Source organism: Orycteropus afer, unplaced genomic scaffold (genome assembly GCF_000298275.1).
Source record: "Orycteropus afer afer isolate SDZICR_OR568_19922 unplaced genomic scaffold, OryAfe1.0 scaffold00004, whole genome shotgun sequence".
Classification (NCBI taxonomy): Eukaryota; Metazoa; Chordata; class Mammalia; order Tubulidentata; family Orycteropodidae; genus Orycteropus; species Orycteropus afer.
The window spans coordinates 20,158,211-20,181,347 of NW_006921591.1; the positions used below are offsets into that span (position 1 = coordinate 20,158,211).

The 23,137-nt window shown below is 36.4% G+C and overlaps 1 protein-coding gene across 1 annotated transcript in view; it reads right to left on the reverse strand.

Moving 5' to 3' along the window:
• The window catches only part of CLASP1 (cytoplasmic linker associated protein 1), a 416,010-nt gene that overhangs the window by 158,746 nt on the left and 234,127 nt on the right, over nucleotides 1-23,137 (reverse strand). Inside the window, exons 11-18 of the mRNA XM_042780565.1 lie at nucleotides 22,313-22,458; nucleotides 21,275-21,410; nucleotides 18,915-18,985; nucleotides 15,629-15,688; nucleotides 13,899-13,976; nucleotides 11,915-12,082; nucleotides 11,090-11,139; nucleotides 10,118-10,285 (exon numbers count right to left, since the gene is read on the reverse strand). Of these exons, the coding sequence (XP_042636499.1) occupies nucleotides 10,118-10,285; nucleotides 11,090-11,139; nucleotides 11,915-12,082; nucleotides 13,899-13,976; nucleotides 15,629-15,688; nucleotides 18,915-18,985; nucleotides 21,275-21,410; nucleotides 22,313-22,458 (877 nt within the window). The remainder of the gene's footprint in view (nucleotides 1-10,117; nucleotides 10,286-11,089; nucleotides 11,140-11,914; nucleotides 12,083-13,898; nucleotides 13,977-15,628; nucleotides 15,689-18,914; nucleotides 18,986-21,274; nucleotides 21,411-22,312; nucleotides 22,459-23,137) is intronic.

Genomic DNA, 23,137 nt, shown 5'->3' on the forward strand with positions numbered 1-23,137 from the left:
GCAGTGGTAGCTGGGCACCATCTAGTTCTTCTGGTCTCATAGTTGTATAGGTTGCAGATCGGATGGTGTACCAGTCGCTAGGACTGATTCTTAACATTTCTTTTATATATTCCAACTCTATCTTTCTATATAGGAAACTCTGATGGTGTAGTGCCTAATGCATATAGCTGCTAACCAGAAGGCTGGTGGTTCAAACCCACCAGGCACTCCTCGGATGGAAGATAGGGCAATCTACTTCTGCAGAGATACCACCTCAGAAACCCAAGGAGGGGTCGCTATGAGTCAAATCGATTCAATGGCAGTGAGGTTTTTTGGGGGTTTTTTTTGGTATCTTTCTATACTATATTCTGTATAATTTCTTCATATCTGTTTAAAATTCATGAATGTGTCTTCAGCTACATCTAATGTTCTATTCAATTACTTGCTGAGTTTTCAATTTTAATAATTTATTGTATCGTCATATCTAGAAGTTCTATTTTTTTCCCCCAAAAAAACCTAATTGGTTATTTGTTACAGTCTCTTACTTTATTGCTTATATTTTAAAAAATTTTACTTTAAAAATATGATTATTTTATATTTTCCTTGTCATCACTCAAGTATCTGAAGTGCTCCTGGGTCTAATACTGCTGCCCATTGTTTCTGCTGTTTGTCACAGAAAGTGCCTCATTTCCTTCTGTGTTGTGTTTTGCTAATGAAACAAAATGATCAGTTTTCTTGGAAGTTTATCTATGGGAATTCTTTAAGATCTGAACTAAAGGTGAATTCCATCAGAGAGGATCTGTGTTTGCTACTGCTGTCTTCCTGTGAACACAAGCAAACCACAACCATTTTAAAATGGGTGGTTTATTTGGGAATTTCAGACCACAGAGGGGAGTAAATACTAACAAAAAACTTACCATCTTACCGTCACAAATTGTCAGGAAAAATTATTTCCTCCTTCTACTCAGTACCAAGGTTGAGACAAGTTAATCTTTCTACTGTCCCCTTCAGTTTATTTTTTGTTCACTAATAATGATGTAGGTTTTGTGGGTCTGGGTTTTATCTTCTGTGTCCCTTGTACCCTGTATAGTCATCACTGAATATACCCAAGGTCTTCAAGGTTCAACAAAAAACCTCAGGATAAAAAGCAACTCTGGTCTTCACCAAATAAGGTTCCTACTTTTGTTTAGGATTTGAAACCTGTGGACTCCATTTCAGATTGTTAATGTGTTTTCAACTGAAAGGATCATTCAGACAATCAAATTCTGTATATTGCTACAAATGGAAATTTCTTATTTAACATTTTAAACATACTTATTTTATATTCCATAACTGATTATACCAATATCTTATGCACGTGAGGTATTACTTATACATGTTTTATTCACTGCTGATTCTCACTTGTGATAGTTGGAGCTGTGTGTCAACTTGCCTAGACCACAATTCTGTGTGGTTTAAGCTGTTGTGATGTGGTTATTCCCATGATGGGATCAGATGATTATGTTTGAGCAGGCAATCTGTTGAAAGGAAGTGTGGCCTGCTTCCAGAATATCCAAGGACATCCTGGGAAAAGAGACATTCTTCTGTGGATTGGGATTCTGTTGTGCTGCCTACAACTGTCCGTGAGTGAAGTTCACCATTCGGCCTGGAAATCTTGGATTCATCATTTGTTGGAGTCAATAGCCAGTGTACTGCCTACTAGCCTTGAGCTCCACAACAGCCCCTGAGGTTGCAAGAGTCGGGAAAAGCCTCCAGTTTGACGTTTGATCCAGGAACCTTGGAATTGCCAGCTTGTAAGTGTGTGAGCCATTTTCCTAAGATAAATTTCTCTATATATACATATATAAAAGCTTTACTGGTTTTGTTTCTCTAGAAAACCCAGTCTAACACATCACTCATGATGGATGTAATTTTAGACTATGAGCTCTTATTTGGGAGATTTTAATCTGTAATGATTCTGAGGAAGCAGAATGAGTGGTTTCCTGTGTAAAAGTATAGTGTTTGCTGCTGCCAGGTACCGTGAGGACTGAAATCCAGACCACTTACATGTATCAGCTGGGGATTTCCTAGACACCATAAAACCAAAAACCAAACCCACTGCCATCAAGTCTATTCCTACTCATAGCAGTCATAAGGACAGAGTAGAACATCCACATAGGGTTGCCAAGGCTATATCTTTACAGAAACAGACTGCCACTTCTGTCTCCCATAGAGCAGCTGGTGTGTTTAAACCACTGACCTTTCGGTTAGCAGTCAAACTCTTACCCACTGCATCACCAAGGCTCCTTACCTAGACACCACAACTAGTGTAAACATAAAACACAATCTGTGAGAATAAAGTTTAGCTGCAAATTATTAGGGGAGATTTTCTTTCTCTGACCAGAACAAAACCAAGATAGATGTTTCCTCATCTCATTTTAAGATTACAGAAATCTGTTTTACACTAGTCCTGTTTTCAAAGATATATGGCCCCTTGACAAAACTGGTTTCATGCCAACTCTTAACTTTTCACCTGGTGTGAGCTCAAGGTCTTATTTTCTGTCTGCTATACTAGCAGATGTTAATACTCAAGTCCTCCAAGCAGTCTTAAAAATCAGTCAAGGTCAGCACTCTAGCTTTTTTTAAAAAAAAAAAAAAAAAAAAATCCTTTTTCTAGTTTTAAACTTCCTTTAAGTTTCTTGGGAATGCAGCTGGGCAGTTTAAAGGGTCTCTACTGTTTTCAGTCAGGCATATTTTATAGGGAGAGTTTTGTTCATTCTATTACTTCAGTCATATTACTATTAGTGTCTGTATATGTTTTAAAAGGGAGCTCTGGTAGCATAATGCCTAAAAAGCCCTTGCCTGCTAACCAGAAGGCTGGCGGTTCAAACCCACCAGCCACTCCTCGGAAGGAAGGTTGGGCAATCTACTTCCATAGTGATACTGCCTCGGAAACCCAAGGAGGGGTTGCTATAAGTTGGCCGACTGGAGGGCACACAACAACAACAACTGTTTTAAAAGAGAAAATGAAAAATGTTCTGTGGTATTTGAGGGAAACAAAGTATACTCAATATGTAACAAATAGTAAATATATGCTTTAGTTCTGTATTATGACCTGTCAGATGGCAGAGACAGAAAGTAGGACAAAGGTGAAAGAAAAAAAAAAGATTGACACACATAAGAGAAATCAAAATAAAAGACGGAGATCTGAATGACAGAGAAAAATTCTAATAGAGGGGCAAGAAATACATTAACAAGCCAACCAACCTAAACAGACAAAAGGTGAATCAGAGGGAAACAAAGAATTGTGAAAGAAATGCAGAGTCATCATGGAATAAAAAAGATAATTCTAATTGTGTGGCTTTTTAGTAGTGCTGCTAAAGTTTTTTTCCAACCACACTGCCATTCTTCTGAAAAAGCCCCCAGAGCACATAAATTAAACCTGCGTGTCAGGTTTAATTTGCAAGCATGTTTCCCTAACTTCAGTGTAGCTTATGTCAATTCAACCTCAAACTGTCATTTCCATCCCTTTAAAAAGAAAACACATGGGGACCCTCATACACTGAAGTATTACTGTTCTCTGTATGTTTCAAAACTTTGTCAGCCAATTCCCAATTTATAGATTATAAAAATTAAAAGATCTCTGAAGTACTTTGAGATCACTTTTAGTAAAATAATAGACCAGGTTGTAAAATAAAAAATATCACCCATGATTAATATGCTTCCTTAAACAATCAACTATATGAGACTACACAGTCAACATTTACCCAAAAGCAAAGATGAGAAAGCAAGGAGAAGAGAAGCTAGATAATGAAAACAGAACAAAAAGAACTGAAATAATGAGAATGCTGACACATTGTGAAAATTGTAACCAATGGCAGGGAACAATTTGTAAGAATATTGGGACATGGGAACCCAATTAGCTGTGTAAGCTTTCACTAAAAGGACAATAAAACATTATTATTACAAAAAAAAAAAAAGGTATCTTAAGTATATCAACTTTCTTGACACTAAGATGTTACGACATGTATTTGTCTCATTATTTGTGGCACTATTAGACCAACCTCTACTCACATATGGCACTTCCAACAGAATCAAAATTTGTGAGATTAATTATTTGTAAATTCTACTATCAACCACTACTCCCCTGAAAAGAGTAATTTTCATATTTTTTAAAGATAAAAGCATAAAATGTTTAACATACTTTTACATCTATATACAGACATACAGTTTTTCATTTTTCATAAAGGCCATTACTTAAAATTCAGAGTTCTTGGATAAATATGGCAGTGTCAAATGTTCTGTTTTCCACAAAGCTAAACTAGTATCTAAGTTTTTTTTCCTGATGAGCAGACAAGGTTTTTACTGCTTGATCTTAATTAAGTCAGTATAAACTCTGACTAATGGTTAATAACATAAGATTATTTATCCTCTGAAACTATCAATGAGTTGTCAGCATCCGAACGTCATTCAAGCATTGTAACTTTTCATTTAAAATTATTTACTTCTGGGGAAAAAAAAATACATCAACAATGTTTTTACTATGTATCTTAGCTTAAAATAAAAGTGTTAGATTGAGAGTACATTTGACAGATAACTTCAGTAACTAATGATAAATTTTCTCACGGGCAACAAAATTGACAAAATAATGCTTTCTTCTTCCAAATCCCAAAATTACCAAATATAACATGCTAAAAGATAGCCTAGAAATAAACTTTTATCCACAGGTTGAGATGTTAGTTCTTTACAAATTATTTTTCTTATTAGTCATAAGTATTAGAAGGGCTAAGGTGTACAATAAATAACGCAAAAAATGTTTTTTGTTCTTAATTACTATAATCAGCAGTTTCCAGAATTCAAATGGATTGCTTAGATTTTGGATTTAGTGCTTCCAACCACTGATTCGAAACCATTCTTTATGCCTCATAACAATGAAAGTTTCTTTCCCTTCTGTTTCAGCAGCCAGATAGCAAAACACTTAGATGCAGTAACAATTTTTTTTAATAAAATGATTCCAAAAATATATACTGACAGGCACTAAGAGAAGCTTCTTGTTGTGTGCCGTCAAGTTGAACCCAACTCACAGTGACCCCCCCTCCCTGGGTTTCCGAGGCAGTATCACTAAGGAAGTTGATTGCCCAACCTTCCTTCAGAGGAGTGGCTGGTGGGTTTGAACCGCCAGTCTGGTTAGCAGTCAAGTGCCTTAGCCACTATGCTACCAGAGCTCCCAAAGGGAAGCTTACTGAGGACTTTTTCTCTATCTGTGACTTTTTAAATTATCATTACTCTTAAGTTTGACTACTAAAACAAGCAGAAATATGATAGCCTAGAATGTTAGAATTCACAAGTCTACCAGAGCTGTCTCTCCTTTCTCTCTCATAATGATAACAGGCTGTGACTGGTCAGTTTTGAAACAGCCTATTCAGCTCTTGTACACAAAGACTGAGACTCACTTTGCTCCCTGTAATAAGGTTCTCTTTTGTATAGTTCTGAATGCCCTTTAAAATTCAGGGCCCAAGTATCATTCTCTCATTTCTCCTATGACAAGAAGAACTACTAAACCAGTAAGAGATTTCCTTCTTTTTCTCAGTCTCTTGCACAAAAATTGAGAGTAAAATCTTCTGACCTTGCTCAGGACTGTGTACCTGATAAAAAGAAAAGTTAAAACTTTCTCCTGCTGGGTAGAATAACAGGCTGATCTCAATTCTGTCACACAGGTGTATGGAATCACAACACTTTAGAAAATAGTAATTTCTCATTTAATGTCTTTGCTTTCTTTTCTATCTATACTGCTCTAATTTCATCTTTCCACTTCCCTTCCAACTAGGCTGAAGAAGTATTTAAGATCATTTCTTAGGGAAAGAAAAATACAAAATTACTCCTATAAAACAAATGAAGAAAATCATCAACTAGCTTCATAATCATATCTAACCTCAGTCTTCTGCTCTCACCAATGAGGTCCTCCTTGTGCACCTATGCTTCTTGCCTATCTTTCCATTTTCAGCTATGTTTCACAAATTTACCTAACCATAAAAATCACCAAGGCAGCTGGTTAAAAATTCAGATTCCCTGGCTCTTAACATACTTATCGAATCACAGTCTTCAGGGAGAGGACCCAAGAAACTATTTTCTTCAAAACTCATCCAGGTGGTTCTTATTATGGGGCAAGTTTGAGAAACAATGTTCTCAAGGTTTATGTTAATCTAAAAAAAGATTTCAATCATTTTTTTTTTCTTTATGAGTATCTGAAAAGACATATGGATTAAAAGAACCGTGAACTATACACATTAAGATAAAACCCAGTCCACTTTGTACGCTAGACTTTTAGGGTGGTTAAATAATGTATGGAAATGAATTAACTGTTCTTAGTTATTAATCGTTATCCAGATGGGTTCATTGGTGGGTCTATATCCCTATCTTAAGCAAACAAGCAGGTTCCTCAAAACTTCAATTATTCGAGGCATTATTATGCTTTCTATCTACCAATTTTGGAAAGGGATGATCTTATCCAGCATGTGCTAATAAAAAGCCTGTAGAGGGTGGAATAGCTATGTCTAAAATTCAAAGGCAATTTAGACTCAGGAAAAGCTTCTGGAGAATGGAATAAAAAGAAAACAAACTAGATATGAATATGCTTATTTCTCCCATCATGCTCTCTTTGTAGTATGTAGTATAGAACACAGCATACAAAAGGCATTTAATATATGGGTGATGAGTAGATGAATGGGGCATGTGCCAGTGATACAGATAAAAATGGTATCATGTAATTCAGTAGCACCTATAGAGGAGAGAAAAGTATTTAAAATAGTTTAATTATCTGGCAAAAAATGTTTATCAGCCTTTACCTGAATAACTGACATGGAAATTTATTTTCTATAAAGGAAATCCTCAAAGGCTTCAAAAATATAAAAGTAAGGAGAAGATAAAGAAAAAACAAAAGAAAAAGGAAAATTTAATGTTTTACACTTCAGGTGTCATAAACCTGAGACAAGCAGTTCATGAGGACAAAAGAGGGTCACCGTCCATGCTCCTGCCCCATATGGACTCAGCATTAAAACTCAGTCCCCAGTGTACTTAAGTGCCAAAATTCACAAGAATATGACTGAACAACAAAGAAAGAAGTGAATTCAGGTAGAATGGGGCAAAAATCCAGTGGAGATGGAATGAAGTGAGTAGAAGGGAACACGTGCAACACCTCATGCAGGGATCTCAGTGAGGACACCGGGCAACACTGGGTGGTGACAGAGGATCAGTGAAAGGGAGACACACCTCAATCACAGAAACAAACCGCTTACCCTCCGCTTTAGTGGCAGTACCATCTTTAAGCAAATTAAAAAACAAGGGAAGGGATAACAGGGAACAATTAGTAACATCAAAAAATAAAAAAGCAGAATGTTATTAGCTACTAAAAAAGCAAAAGTACAATTTAAAACAAAATTAAAAAGAAAACAAGTTCAACAGCAAAGCAGAGTCTAAAGCATGTCCGTGCACCTTATAAAGAAGTTACTAGCTTAGCAGAATGGGATTTCAGCTTTGGAATACAAAATAAAAAACAGCAACCCATGGTAGTGCCGCAGTTAAAAGAGTGACTGTTTTGTTTTAGCCAATTCTCAACCTCTTAAGAGTTCCTCTTCCTCAGAATTAAGTACTAATAGAACAGAGGGGAGAAAACTAAAACTTAAAACACTAAAGAGACATCCATAGGTCAGAGGCAAGTGAGAAGCTCAGAGAAGCTAGCTCTATCAGCGCCTATCCCAACTACACATCCAGCAGCAAAAGCTGTCAAGCATGGTACCTGAGTCAAGGCCTATGTACTCCATGTCTTCCCTCATGTGTCTGGACTCTAGAAGTTTGGAAAAGGATCATCAGCTTTAATACTACACTACTGCAAATATGTCAAACTAAGTAGTAATTGTAACAAATTCTCAGTAGTCTCTATTTCAGGTGCTTTATGTGTGTGGTGCTCTGGTAGCATAGTGGATAAGGCATCTAGCTGCTAACCAGCAGCTCTGCAGAAGGAAAATGGGGCAATCTATTTCTGTAAAGATTTACAATCTCAGAAACCCCAATGGGGGTCTCTATGAGTCAGAACTGACTCAATGGCAGTGAGTTTTATGTGTGGGTGTGTGTTTTTTTTTTAACATAATAAAGAACCCACCCATGGACAATGAGTCCACTGTGGCCCACAGCAACCCTGAAGCACAGAATGGAACCACCCTATAGGGCTTTCAAGGCTGTAAATCTTATGGAAGCAGACTGCCACATTTTTCTCCCAAGGAGCAGTTGGTGAATTCAATCTGCTGACCTTTTGGCACTATCAGGGCCCCTATACTAAGGAAAGTGGGGGTACGATTCTCAGGAAAAGGAAGAGAATCACATATTCTGGTTGCAACCCCTCCTTGGGTTTCCGAGGCAGTATCACCAGGGAAGTAGCTTGCCCAATATTCCTTCTGAGGAGTGGCTGGTGGGTTTGAACCACCAGCCTTCTGGATAGCAGTCTAATGCCTTAGGCACTAAGCCATCAGAGCTCCCTAGAGAGGTGAACTGAAATTTACCAACTGTGCCTTTAAGGGATCAGTTCTGCATCATCAGACCAAAATATCTAAGTACTTTTATTAGCACTAGGGGAAGTGCTATTCAAAATAGTCACAGAAAGACAAAGCCTATTAAGGTATTAAAAGATGGTTTTGCTCATGTTTTTAATCAATGAAACAAACATCAATTACAAATAGTAAAGATGGATCAAATGTATTAAAACATAGGTAAATACTTAAAAATTGAACCAAAATGAACAGAATTGATTAACCATAGGAGCATACAGTCATTAGTTCTCTCTGATTTAATAACTACATGTCAACATAATATAAACACTTCTATATAATGTTTCCAAGAGTTAACTAGTGGAAAAGAAGAGTTCTTATCGAGATTCTTCCAAATTCAAATTTATGTATGAATGAAGTATTCCAAGAAAGAAACAAGACTGGTCTGTTTTGAGTTTTGACAAACTTTCCAGAATAAAAACCTTCAAATTAATAAACATTCCTGTAATAATCACACTTTCTTTCACCTTATATAATGACAGTTTACAAAAGGCCTTTATATAACACTTCATTGATCTCCATGAGAAAATCTCAGTTAGATTGCAATTATCACCAGTAATTTATGGGTTATGAAAAACAGACCCAGAGATTATATGGCCAGGTCAGAGTAACTAATAAATGGCTAATAAATGGCAGATCCAAGAACCTTCTCTTAGTGTTCTCTTACTGTGCTTCCAATTTTCAAAACACTTCCAGAACTTTAGTTTTAGAACAGACTTTGGAATTAGTTTGTAAGCCACTTAAGTAACTAAGTCTCAAAAGTTTAAGTTATTCATTTTTTTTACAATTTTAATAGAACCATCTAGCTAAATTCCAATATTTTGGTTTCGACTAGGCTCTTTTAAAAAAGTAAAATGAAATAAACTAAAATCAGTCTTAATGTAGTAGGTGTTAAATGTTTGTTGGAAAAAGAATGAGTAATTAAGCTAATACTATGTCAGATACTAGTTATTTTGGAGGAGGGTCTGAAAACAGTTTTTTAATTAAAAACTAGAGGGATAATTATTAGAGTAAGGGTATGATCCTTTCCTGGTGACACATGGGAGGACAGCAGTCTGTGTACAAATATATTGGTTAATGAGTCCATCACATTCATTTAGAGCTCCACACCATCCCTACCATTATATTTTTTTATTAAGGAAATGCTACAATGACAGTCTTTAGTGAATCTATAGGCTTCTTCACAAAACCCTCTGACTTGTTCCCATCAGTTCCAGGAAGAAGGGAAAACTAGTTTCAGCCTAGTGAAGAGGAGGCTTGCCATGAAGGAGTAAGTGAAACTGAGGGAAGGAAATACTGAGTACCACATGCTTTCTAAGCATGAATGTACTTACGTATCAGTAAAAAAAGATCATGCTCCAAAGAAAGGGGACACTCAAAAAAAAGATGGCTGTTAACCAGCAGTAAGTACAAAAAGCTTTTTATACTTAAATGTCCTCAATTAGGATTTTTTGTAATTTGCTAAATAAGCAACACAATTTAATCAGTGGTAAATGTCACTCAAAACAGTAGAACTAGAGGGAAAGGGTATTGGGGGGGAGGGAGGATGATATAGTTACCTAAGGATGCATATGATCCTGGAGGCAAAGCCGCTGCAGAGCTGAAAGGCGTGACACCTGAGGATGAGACTTTGGATTTGGCACTGGCTGCTGCGTTCACATCAATATCACTTCGAGACCGCTGGAGGGACCCAGTTGTTGACACAGATTTGGTGCTAACTGTAGAAGCTTTAGCAATGAAGGCAAAATGTTAATAAGGATGATGCTGGAATTTTAAATATTTATTGTTAAAACTTGATGTTGTTTTGCTTTCTAAAAGAATATATATATACATATATTTTTAACAAATATCTAAGCACACGTTGGTGATCAACACTTTCTCCTGGTCACTGAAGACAGTATAGCTAAGGAGGAGAAGGAAATGAAAAAATGACTTCAACTATATATATATGTGCCTTTTTTTTTTTCCTTGTAATCAAAACTATTAACTCTCCCAAACTGGACCATATTCCTGCTTAATATGAGAAGCAAAATAATGTAAAAACCTTCACAGCTGGCCAGTTTTCTCATGATGCTGCATAAATGTCATGTGTATGCTTACCTAAAAGCTCTTTTCAGGAGGTACCAGGAAAATGTACCACTCTCCCACTGCAATAGTCACTAAGCTGCTGCTGCTACTCAAAACATTGTAAGTAAGTTGTCTGTATCTCTCTTATCAAGTGATCAGACCAAAAGAGCAGCACTATTTATAGCAACAACAACATGCTGGAGAGAGCTGAAAAGATCACAGAGCTTAACTTCTGCCTGCAAATCTCATGCTAATAATGTCTTCCTCAGCACCAACTGGCATCTAGAAATGTGGAACTCTGTTGAGGACAGCAGAGCAGCACATTTTTCAAACCTGAGAAGATCCTGAGAGTAGGTCACTGGCTTCCTGCAACTAAATAGGCTTTCAAAGCCATACAGCTCCACCTGAGGTTAAGAAACAGAGGCTTCCATGAAGAATGCCTTCTCTACAGCTGTTGATCTTACCTCTAGATGTGGTACTTCCAGTAGGACTTCTTTTTGCAGTGAGCGGCCGGCTAAAATTAAAGACATACATTGTTTATTATCAACTGTGTACTTTATCTGCTTTAATACAGCTACAAACTACAATAGGAACGGCAAAGCTTTACCGTTCTATTTTGGGCTATCTTTTAAAAACAGAGACACCTAAACTAGAAACAGTTGTTAGAAACACAGAAAGAGTTAATACATTAAACATTAAAAAATCCCAATCAGTGGCCATGGAAGTGATTCTGACTTATGACTACTCACGTGGGTCAGAATGAAACTACACTTCACAGGGTTTTCAGTGGCTGGTTTTTTGGAAGTAAGTTGCCAAGCCTTTTTTCGAAGGCACCCCTGGCTGAATTCAAACCATCAACCTTTTGATATTAGCCAAATGTTAAACCGTTTGTACCACCCAGGGACTCCAATAATGGATTATGTTCCAGGTTTTCAGTGTCCACCCATTCAAGACTTATCTCGGGGTTAATTCTCACCATCACTTTGACTGTTGGAAGCATTTACATGTATACAGTTCGTAGTACTCTATAATTCATTTATATTATCTACAACTGTATGCTAAGATTGTCATGTAAATTTCACTGAAATTATGGCAGAGACCAAGGCCTTCAATTTCTTACCATTCACTGTAGCATCTTAACATAGTATCAGAATCCACCAGAAGTAAGTGTTTCAGGGACTTAGAAGAGGCCCACATATTTAAAAAACACAGCTACAATCTGGTTTTAATACAGCACGTTCTTAAACATAAAATCTCACACTAACGAAAAGCAAAACTGAATTCCTTACTTCAAACTCTCTTGAGAGCTAGAAGACGAGCGATCTGACTGAGGCAGAGATACTATGCTGTCTGAGTTCTTCAAATGGGACTGCAGGGCTTTCTGGTAGGAGGACTCCAAGGTATGGTATAAGTGCTCTGCTTCTCTGCTGAAGTGACTGTGGAAACCCCAGTAACATCTACGAAAGTACATACAATGGATCATAACAGGTATTCACTGATCTACAGAGTATAAGACACATTTCTAGGATTAGAATACTGTTGACCTGCTAATAGTCTTTTTTAAAAATGAAATAATGTATAAATTAGTGGTAGCAACAGAATGGCATAATGAAGAAAGAACATGAACAAAAAAGGCCTGGTGTGAAACCTGGCCTCATGATTTACTGGCTTTTTAATATTGGGCAAATTACTTAACTTTTCTGATCTTCAGTCTCATTTACAAAATGGGAATTAAAAGGCTTAATTTACAAGACTGAAGAACATTAGGGAAGATGGAGCTAAAACATCTTGAACTGTGCCTAGAACACAGTGAAATAAATGGTAGCTTTTATAAATGCAAGGCGTTCTGGTGGCCCAAACTGAGTGAGTTTGGTTTTTGGTTTTATAAATGCAGTTGAATGTCCATTGTTTTAGAGTATTCAGACAGTAAAATGTTCAGGGCTGCTTGAACTCTGTATTATGATTAAAGAAATAGAAAAAACCGGGAGGAGAGGAAATACAAGGGCTAAAAACAGCAAATTCGTTTCTAATATTTTTAAGCAAGTATTAATTAACTAACTTATTTTGACAGGAATTACATGAGATGAGACTGTGGTAAACACTTTGGAGTTACAGTGAGGTCCTCTAAGGAAATGAGAAACAAGAAAAATATTATTTATCTGTGAGGGCAGACAATGGGTGACAAGTGCCCCCCCCCAGAATGTTATTTATGCAACCACATAAAACTCTAATGTTCCAGGCTACTAAGGCTAGATTTAGGAGCTCTGGTAGCATAGTGCCTAAGGCACTTGACTGCTAACCAGAAGGCTGGCAGTTCAAATCTACCAGCCACTCCTCGGAAGGAAGGGTAGGCAAACTACTTCCATGTGATACTGCCTCAGCAACCCAAGGAGGTGTCACTATGAGTTGGGTCCGACTCGATGGCACATAACAACAACAACAAGGCTAGATTTTAACCCATGTCAACTGGAAGAGTTGATCAACTATGGAAGTACAGAAAAAGTAGTCACAGATACAAAATTGGCAGCATGCATCTATGCACTGTCCAGGAAAAACTAAGTCTTAGCATTCAACTCCAGTATTTATATTCATAATGGCAAAATTATTCCCAGGGAGGAACCCAACGTAAACAGCCACAGTCACATGGTATGAATGTAACAGTCAGAATGGCTAAAGCACGTCAAGTATAAGATGGAAGCAGCAAGCTACTACTGTGATGGCACTGCTCATAAGGTCAATCCAATTCCCTTTACTGTGATTCACACTCACCATCGACTGCTTTACACTTGCAAAGATGTAATTACAATCCCCTATGATAATAATTTTCCATGGGAAATTAATAAAGTAGCTTTGGATCATGAATTGACTTTTAACAGAAGTTTATTGGTCAGAAAACACTGATTATGCATAAAGCACTTTTCCAATTCATGGTAATTTCTCATAAATTTAAAACTGAGCATTCTGCTGACTAACTCAAAAAAAAAACCGCACTGCTGCCAAGTTGATTCAATTCACAGTGATACCTCCTTGGGTTTTCCAAGGCAGTATCTCTACAGAAGTAGTTTATATTCTAATTATATCAAGTCTGGACACAAAACAACCTCCTAAGCCTAGAGAAAATATCCTGAAATGGTTTTTTCTTGGTCACATTAGAAAGCCATGATTAACAAAACATGTTCCAGTAATTTAATGAGTTATTAATGAGGCAATCCAGACAATAAGTCTCAAATATAAACATAGTTAATATAAGAAAAGGTAGACATTAAAACTTACTTTCTGGCTTCTATTCTTGCTTCAGAATCGGCATCATGAATTCCCTTCTTTATTGTTTCAGCTAATACTGATATGTGTCTAGGTATTTAGAAAAGAAAGTAGTAATAATCGTTAAGTAAATGGTTTTATAGGATGAAAACAGGTGTGGAAAGAAGCTTCAAAATGGCAATATGGAACATAGGATGTTTTGTGCCAAAGTTAGCCGGCTAACATGAAGCTTAACCGATCAGAAAACTCTTGCAGAACTTTTAAACCTAATTCTGCCCCAGTATCTGACCTTCATCCTCCACCCCTACCTTGATAACTATTCTATTATGTAATTAATTTTTAATAGCTTTTTTATTCTTCCCAGGTCACTTATTTAGTTCAATCTGTTATGAACTAAGACAACAAAATTCTATTTTTCCACGGTCAAAAATAGTTTCTAGGGCAATAGAAAAGAATGAGATGATAATCTAAACCTTAATAAAGCTGTCTATATAATTATAGAATGTTCACATTTCTATAATTAAGTATTTTTTTTTCATATTCTACTACCATAAAACAGGAACAATTTTATTAAATTTTGTAACCATTCTGTAAATAGGTATTCTCTTTAGTTATGTATTATGCTTAATAAGAAAAAATCATCAAAATGTCTTATGGAATATTTAACAGAGTTTAAAAAAAAAGGAAATGAGTTCACAGAACAAAGACACATGACCAATTTTATTACCCACTCAAAGCCTTTGCTTCACTCTTTTATTCTCACTCAATAAATATGGAGTGAGCACCTGCTAAGTGGCAGGCACTAGGCTAGAAGGTAAATGAATACATGATGAGGCTGTATCTGAGGTCTTGAGGCTTTTTGTTCTGCTCACCTATCTCCACAGTAAGTCCCTCAAGTCTGTTTTACTCCTAAGTAACAAAACTATCACCAAATACCTAAGTGATTAAAATTCTGAAAAACATGTGTGACTATTTTCTAGATTCAAAGTATTCATTTTCAGATGAAATTTTACCTTCTGGAGGCTTATATTTCTTTGAGCACTGCCATCTAGAATGAGACCTATAGGCATGCTCAACTCATTAAAATTCTACTACTAATAAATTATTTAATATTCCATAAAGTTCCCCACAAACTATACAATATACCATTTAAGAAATGGCTGGCACAAAATCATCATCTGTTGTCTCTAAATTTAACCCAGAAAGAACGACAGTAGGAGGGGGAAGAAAAATAGGCATCTAAATTTTATAGGTATTATAAATGGCAAAAAAAGGAATTGCAAAATTAATAGACATATTTCTTCAACATTCAACCACATTCTTACTTTTTATAATAATGATGTGAAAGTCACCAAATACCACCCTGAAAAAGGAGCAAACTTTTGACTTTCTAATACACACAAATAAAAAATTTTCAAGGAAGTGAAATTCCTCTATGGACGTAAGAGAGACACCTTGCAACCAACTCTTTGGAACTGATAGGAAGGTTGCAGCAGGATGAGAGCCAACAGAGAACTAATCCTGGCTTTGTGGTTGGTTGCACATTTGTCTATATTATGTAGCACACTATTACTTTAATAAATGAAATTTACTGAGACTTACTGCCAATATTATGTGGTTCAAAACCAATAGTCATCCAAACAAATTCCTTAAATTCTTACAGAAAATGGGTTGGACCACTCACTGAGGTATTAAATCCCAAGATATAATGAGAAGAAGAAAGTTTCAAATCAGATGCTCACCGTTCCAGCGAATGTGTCTGCCATTCTTGTAAAAGTAAATCTAAAAATTCAAAACAGCGTCTGAAAAGTGTTCAGAAATAAATAACTTAGTAGTTTTTATGCTAGTGAAAATAAATCAGCTTATTTCTTTTCTTCCTTTCTTCCACTTTCTTTAATTTTATTGTAGTAAATATATATAATACATTTGCTATCTCAATAATCTTCACACATACAGCTCAGTGACATTAATTATGTTCATCATATTGTTCAACCATTACTCTTATCTACCCCCAATTTTTCTACCACCCTTAACCAAGATTATTTTGTAAGTGACCAACATTACTTTTTTATAATTGGTAAATTTCTTCTGTTTTTCACTATTAGTAAAAGGGAACATAAAGAAGGAACCAAAATTGAATGGAAGCCAAAGCAAATCAAATTAATTAAGCCATCAACAGTGGTCACAGAGACAAGGGACAGAGTCACATGGAGTATTAGGTTTCCTTCAAATCAGAAACTGAGCATCATGGTAACATTGCTAAACAGGCTCATCACTGTCATCTGCTTTAATTTTACCCCAATATTCCTTAATGCAGACTATACGCATAAACAAAGCATCAATGTACATTAAGTGAACCAGAGAATCAGTGTTTGCATTAATTTCACAGAATGCCTTGCACAAAAACACAGAAAATACCGTGAAAATAAAGTGTTCCCCACATTTCCCTGTAACAGCATCCTAGGGAATGATTAGAATTGATTTTCTCTAGCTACTCTACTGCTTTCCTCCCTCTAATCTTTCACAGTACGATTCCTTTTCAAGTCTTCTCATTTCTGTGATATTTCCTGGTCTGATTTCTCCACAATGAGGGACCGTTCTCTTTATGATCTCCCTTTTTTAGTGTCCAGGATTCCTATCTTTATAGTAGTAAATCTTAATAGTCCTAGGACCCCATTAAGGAAACACAAATCAGAAGGTAATCTTTCTCTGATGAAATGAACAAACTTTCTTTCTCATGATCCTTTTCAATTTAAAACTTCACAATCCTTACAATTAATCACTCAATATAGTTTTAATAAACCCTTACCCTATGCTAGATGCTAGAAATACAATGATAATGAAGACACAGTCCAGATAAGACAGACCAGGAAAGAGTGTCTACGTTGTGCCACCAAAGGTACAGGGTACTCTAGAAGCACACAGTAGAGCTACCTCAGTCCTGGGGATGGGAATGGTATGGGGGAAGAGGTTTGTAAAGCACGCTTTCTCAAAGTAAAATAAACTGAACTGCACCAACACTCCTTCTTTACTGCCACTTCCCTCATGACTACCTCAACCTATGCTATCTATGCTCATTCTGCTTCTACCCTCATGCCATGCCACCTCCCAGTCTGGATTTTTTGTCACTCTTTGTTTTAATTGTGATTTGGGTGAAGATTTACAGAGCAAATTCACTTTCCATACAGCAGTTCACATACACTTTGTCTCATGGCATTGACCACAATTTACCACAATGCAACAGCTCCCCTCCCACTTCTCCCTGATAATTACCTCTTCCCTGTGCCCATCCCTCCACACACTCCTGCCCCCTGAGCTGTCTCCTGGTGCATAAGCAGCCCTTCTTTCTCCCATGATTGTTCTCTCCAAGAAGTGTATCTACCTCAGGTAAATGTTCAACTCATGTGCCTGTCTTTTGCTTGGCTGGAAGCCACAGGTATAGGTTCAATTCCAGACCTGACAAGCAGCTAGGGGCCAGAGTCTCAGTGCTTCCACCAGGCTCTATCAGACCAGCAAACCTGGTCCCCCCTCCTTTTTTTTTCTCCAAATGATTTTGAGTTTTATCTACATTGTTCTCCCTCTCTATCCAGGATCTCCTACATAGGTCCTCTTCCAAGTGATTGGCATTGGTAGCCGGGCACCATCTAGTTCTTCTGGTCTCACAGTCGTATAGGCTGCAGATCGGATGGTTTACCAGTCTCGAGGACTGATTGTATCCATGAATTTTTGGTTTTCTTCATTCTTCTTTGCTCTGGACAGGGAAAGACCCATCGTTGCATTTAGATGGCAGCTTGCAAGCTTTTAAGATCCCAGTTACTACTTGCCAAAGTAGGAGGTGGAACAATGTTTTGTGTAGTATGTAATGCCAATTGAGCTTGATGCCCTCTGCGACTATGGTCCCGAGCCCACAGGTTCAACTACTCAGTCCCTCTGGGTAGTTGGCTTTTGTCACTCTTTTTATCACCTACTTCTACTCGTCTTTCAAAAAGTTGCTCAATTTTTGGCTCATCTAGAATACTTCTTGGGAATACATCATCAGTTGGCTTTAATCACCACCTTTTCTGAACTGGTAAATCCAGAATACGTATGTTGTTGCTCCCTCTTACACACACTGCTTTGCACTATTCTTTGTTTCATCCATTTTCTACTCTCTTCAAACTAAGTTATAAGTTTCTTAAAGGCAGAGAAATTGTACAATCCATTTTTCACAAATTCTACAAAGTAAAGCTGAACTATCTTGGTTCTCATTATCCTCTTTGGTTCTCAGGGAAGTGGGGCCTGATCACCTTTTACCCATGTAAAGGCAGGAGAACTGGGCCAGATGATGCCTATTACTAACTCTGCATGAAGACACAAGATCTAACTGATGTTTGCTCTGAGTAAATATTAGAACCAGGAATCAGGGAGTATGTTTCAGAAACTGGTTAGGGGAGGAGGACATGTCTATTGACACAGTAACTGCAAGTTGCTATTGGTATTTAGTGGCAGAGCCTAAAATTCCTAAGCATCCTGCAATGCTCCAAAACAAAGACTTATGTCATTTCAAAACAGTACCTTATTTTCGAAAAGGATAGCAATAATGGTGGCACAACATAAGAATGTCATAAATGGCTCTGAGCTGTAAATGTGGAAGTTGTTATGTTGGTGAATGTTTTGTTGTGTATGTTTTCACCACAATTTAAATAAATAAATAAATAGTATCTTAGTGTAGAAACTTTGCCTTACAGAAAAGAAAAAATCCTGAATTTCATCTCTCCATCCTCATGCCCATCTTTTTCTCTTTCTTTCTCTCTAACTCTCACTGTCTTACACATACACACACACTCACATTTATACAAACATAGTAGAAGTTGTCCAAATTCACACTCCAAAAAATGTGGATCTTTCAACTTAAAAACACTTACTTAAGCAACCTTAAATAATATTGAAAACTGCATATATCAACTTTTTTTTCCATAGAGGGATATTTGGAGTCTTTAATTTTTTTAAAAAGTCCAAAACTGACAGGGAAATCATTTAAAAATTTACCTTCTAACTGCAACAGACTTAGAGGTACAATTGCTGGTGATGACAGGTATTAGTCTAGGGATGTGTGTGTGCTGTGAAGAAGAACAAAAAACAGAGGTGAACACTTGAAATTATCAACCAAAAAAAAACTAAGAAGTACTTTCTTGAACAACCAATTTAAAGCACACACATATTCAGATTAGAATTTCAATGAGTTTTAAAAGTAAAAAGTATCTCACTGTGTACTGCCAAAGGTCATTATAAAATTTACAGAACCAAAACCAGACAACACAATAATATGTAAATAAATCTAAAAATTCAAAACAGATCATAATTATGAGGTTTAAATCAGCTGAGCCGTTTTAAAGGACACATCATGACTTTGGTACTGTTTGGCACCAATATATTTTGACTTGGTTTCAATAGAAAGTAATAGCTTTGGGTTTAATTTTTGAAGCAGGAAGAGCAAACAGTAAAAAGAATACAAAGTAAGTAACCCACAGAATCAGTAACAATTATGATTTTGGGTAAAATCATAAAACTCTGAAGTTTAAGGGCTTGTTGCTGTTGTTGTTGTTGCTATGTGCCGTCGAGTCGGACCCGACTCATAGCGACCCCTCCTTGGGTTTCCGAGGCAGTATCACTACGGAAGTAGATTGCCCCATCTTCCTTCCGAGAAGTGGTTGGTGGGTATGTACTATCAAATCAGTTCCAACTCTACACACAACAGGATGAAACACTGTTCAGTCCTGTGTCATGCTCACAATCATTGCTATGTTTTAGCCCATTGTTGCAGCCACTGGGCAAATCCATCTTGTTGAAGGTCTTCCTCTTTTTCACTGACTCTCCACTTTATCAAGCATGATGTCTCTCTCCAGGGACTGCTCTCTCCTGAAAACATGTTCAAAGTACATAACTTGAAGCATCACCATCCTCACTTCTAAGAAGCATTCTGGTTGTACCTCTCCCGAGAGAGAACAGATTTTTTTGTCTCTCTGGCAGTCCATGGTATGCATAATATGCTTCACCAACAGCATAATTTAAAGGCACCAAATTCTTCTTCATTCTTCCTTTTTCACTGTCCAGCTTTTGCACTCATATGAGGCAACTGAAAATACCCTGGCTTGGGTCAGGTGCACCTTAGTTTCAAGGGATGTCTCTGGAGAAAAGGGACTTGAAGGTAGGGTGGGGGTGACCATATACTGCCTTTTTTTCATTTTAAGCCTTTGAGAGTTAATAGATTTTACTGACAACTTGTGTATAAATCACTTGGATAATTTAAATTTAAATAAACAAAAGTTTAGAAAACAACTGAAGAGGATATTTTAATCTCTGCTTATGTGCAATTATCAAATAATGATGAATAACAACAATACAAGCACAAATATCTGAAATTGAAGGACTAGGAATTAAAGAAAGGAACGCTGGTGGCATAGCATTTGACTGCTACTCAGAAGGTCAGCAATTCAAACCCACCGACTGTTCTTCAGGAGGAAGATGAGACAATTTACTTCTGTAAAGATTTATAGTCTTGGAAATTCAAAAGGGGTCGCTATGAGTTGGAATTTACTTGATGGCAGTGGGTTTTAGGGAAGAATAGGAGTGATTATCTGGAGAGATAAAAAAGTAAAAATTGAGAAGTAATTGCAGATGTTCAAATATGAAAAACCAGTGGTGAATCAATGATACTCCTTCAGTAACTATACATCACACCCATGATTCACACTGTTGTTGTTGTTATGTGCCGTCGAGTCGGACCTAACTCATAGCGACCCTCCTTGCGTTTCTGAGGCAGTATCACTAAAGAAGTAGATTGGCCAACCTTCCTTCCAAGGAGTGGCTGGTGGATTTGAACCACCAGCCTTCTGGTTAGCAGTCAACTGCCTTAGGCACTATGCTACCAGAGCTCCTTTACAGAAGGTAGAATGTTCATATGCTATAATTAAGTGGGGAAAAAAGAGTACTTTATGTACAGCATAATTCCAAATACCTATTAAAAAAGATCTGGAAAATATATTAAAAGATCGACAATGGTTCGTATTTACATGCTAGAACTTAGATTATTTGTTTTCCTCTTTATCCTTTTCTTAATTTTCTAAAATGTGTATTATTACAGCCAAATGTGATAATCATTCTAATGAAAAAAAACCCTCTAATATTTCTTGTCACCACTATTTCTAAAAAAACTCACTGCCGTGGAGTCAGACCCAACTCACAGCAACCCCTCCTTGGGTTTCTGAGGCGGTATCACTACAGAAGTAGATTGCCCAACCTTCCTTCCAAGAACTGCTGGTGGGTTTGAACCACCAGCCTGGTTAGCAGTCAAATGCCTTAGGCACTACCACTTGTTTAATGCACGTATAACCCTAAAACATACTTACACGAATGATTAACCTAACAGCTACTACACCAGATGTGGCCATGATTTTGGCACTGTTTGGAATTAAATTAAAGATGGTTGGCATGATGGCTTCAGCTCCATGGTCAAACTTATTCCCCAGAACTGATGATAGATGCCTACAGTAAGAAGACAATACGGGCTGTAGTTCAATTTTTTATGAACACTGCAGCAAATAAACTTTTCAACGATTCAGAACCTTCATTTAAACTTGTCTTTAACTTTAAAAAACAAACAAACAAAAACACTTCCAATATGCATATAGAAGACTGGGTAAGAGGGTTTAGCCCTCTTAACACAAGAGGTTTTTTTTTTTTTTTTTTAAATGAATCATTTCCAACTAATTTTTCTTAAAACAGCAAAAAACAATTAAACAAACTGATCATATACAAATAAACCATAAATCTGAAAAAGCTTCCCTACTTTTTTTTGCTTTTGGTCTTTTATTTTCAACATACAATATTAATATTCTTGCCTCAATAACTGACAGTAGCCAGGCTAATTTTATACATAGGCAATGTTTCTTTACTGTTGCTGCTGCTTTGATATTCTGGCATAAACTCTAGCACATGAGTTTTACTTTTAAATACAGATACACTTTTAGCTGGATAAAACTCTACTGTAGCATATGCTTTTAATTTGAACTTTATAGCTACAGAATTCTCTGAAAACAAACAAGCAAAAATTCTGATAATCATGCTATATATATTCCGCTAGCAAAAGCAATGAAAAATCTGAGAAACAGAATTTTATACAATTTCATTTTTCTTTATTATTAGTAACTGCTTCAAGTTTAAAAGAGGTTTCAGAGCTGTCACTGAACAAAATAAAAATTCAAAATCTGTGATACTTTATATAATTGAGCAGGAAATTTTACAAAAATACTTATAGAAGCATAATTGAATGGGTCTTGACACTAATCAGAAGAGGTATTAAAGAGACTCATCTGACATAAGCCATGAAACTATACTGACAAAGCTATACTGTGAGGTGAGAGAATCTGGAGCATTGCAGTCCTTACCCCAATGTGATACAAGCCTCTCGCACTACCTGAGACCGCAGATCCTTAGCAGACAGTTTAAAGGCTCCATCCAAGAGACGTAAATGTTGAAAGAAGTTATCATATTCAGCAGCACCAGCCAAAAGTAAAGATCGAATTTTTTTTAGCTAATGGGATAGAGAAAATTAGGAGATATATGAAACAATTCTTAAAACAATACATATACCTGGTCCTAACATCAATTATCTCGTTATCAGACCTTTCACATTTATAACAATGGTGAAAAATCTACTATCTGACTTTATTTTTCCCATTAATGACATCTGTCTGGCAGTCACAAATACTGAGGTACAAGGTAAGAGTAACACTGGCTATGATGGCATGGTTATGGGTCAACTTGGTTGCACACCATGGATCTCAGTGGTTAAGCAGTCATGTAAAGATGTAATCTGACAGTTATGTAATGATGTAATCATTTTTGATTTTTTGATCTGATGTGGTCATTCTCCTTTTTTCCATAATACAAATTTCACATAATGTTTGGAATCTAGTCATATTGATAAATGAGGAAAGGGTATACTGAATAATAGAAGCTATCATAGAGAAAAGAAATCAATGTCATAGTTCAACTGATATCAAAATAATTTTATCCAAAATAATTCAGCCAATTAATATTAAATAATATACTGAACAAATCTACATACCACAAATAATATCAATTTTTTTTAATGTAGTATCTGTGATAAATATACTACAATTCAAAAAATGTGCTATTGTTTTAATTGGGAACATTTTAGTGTATGTATAGAGTCTATTATACAAATATATATCAATGGTATTAATATA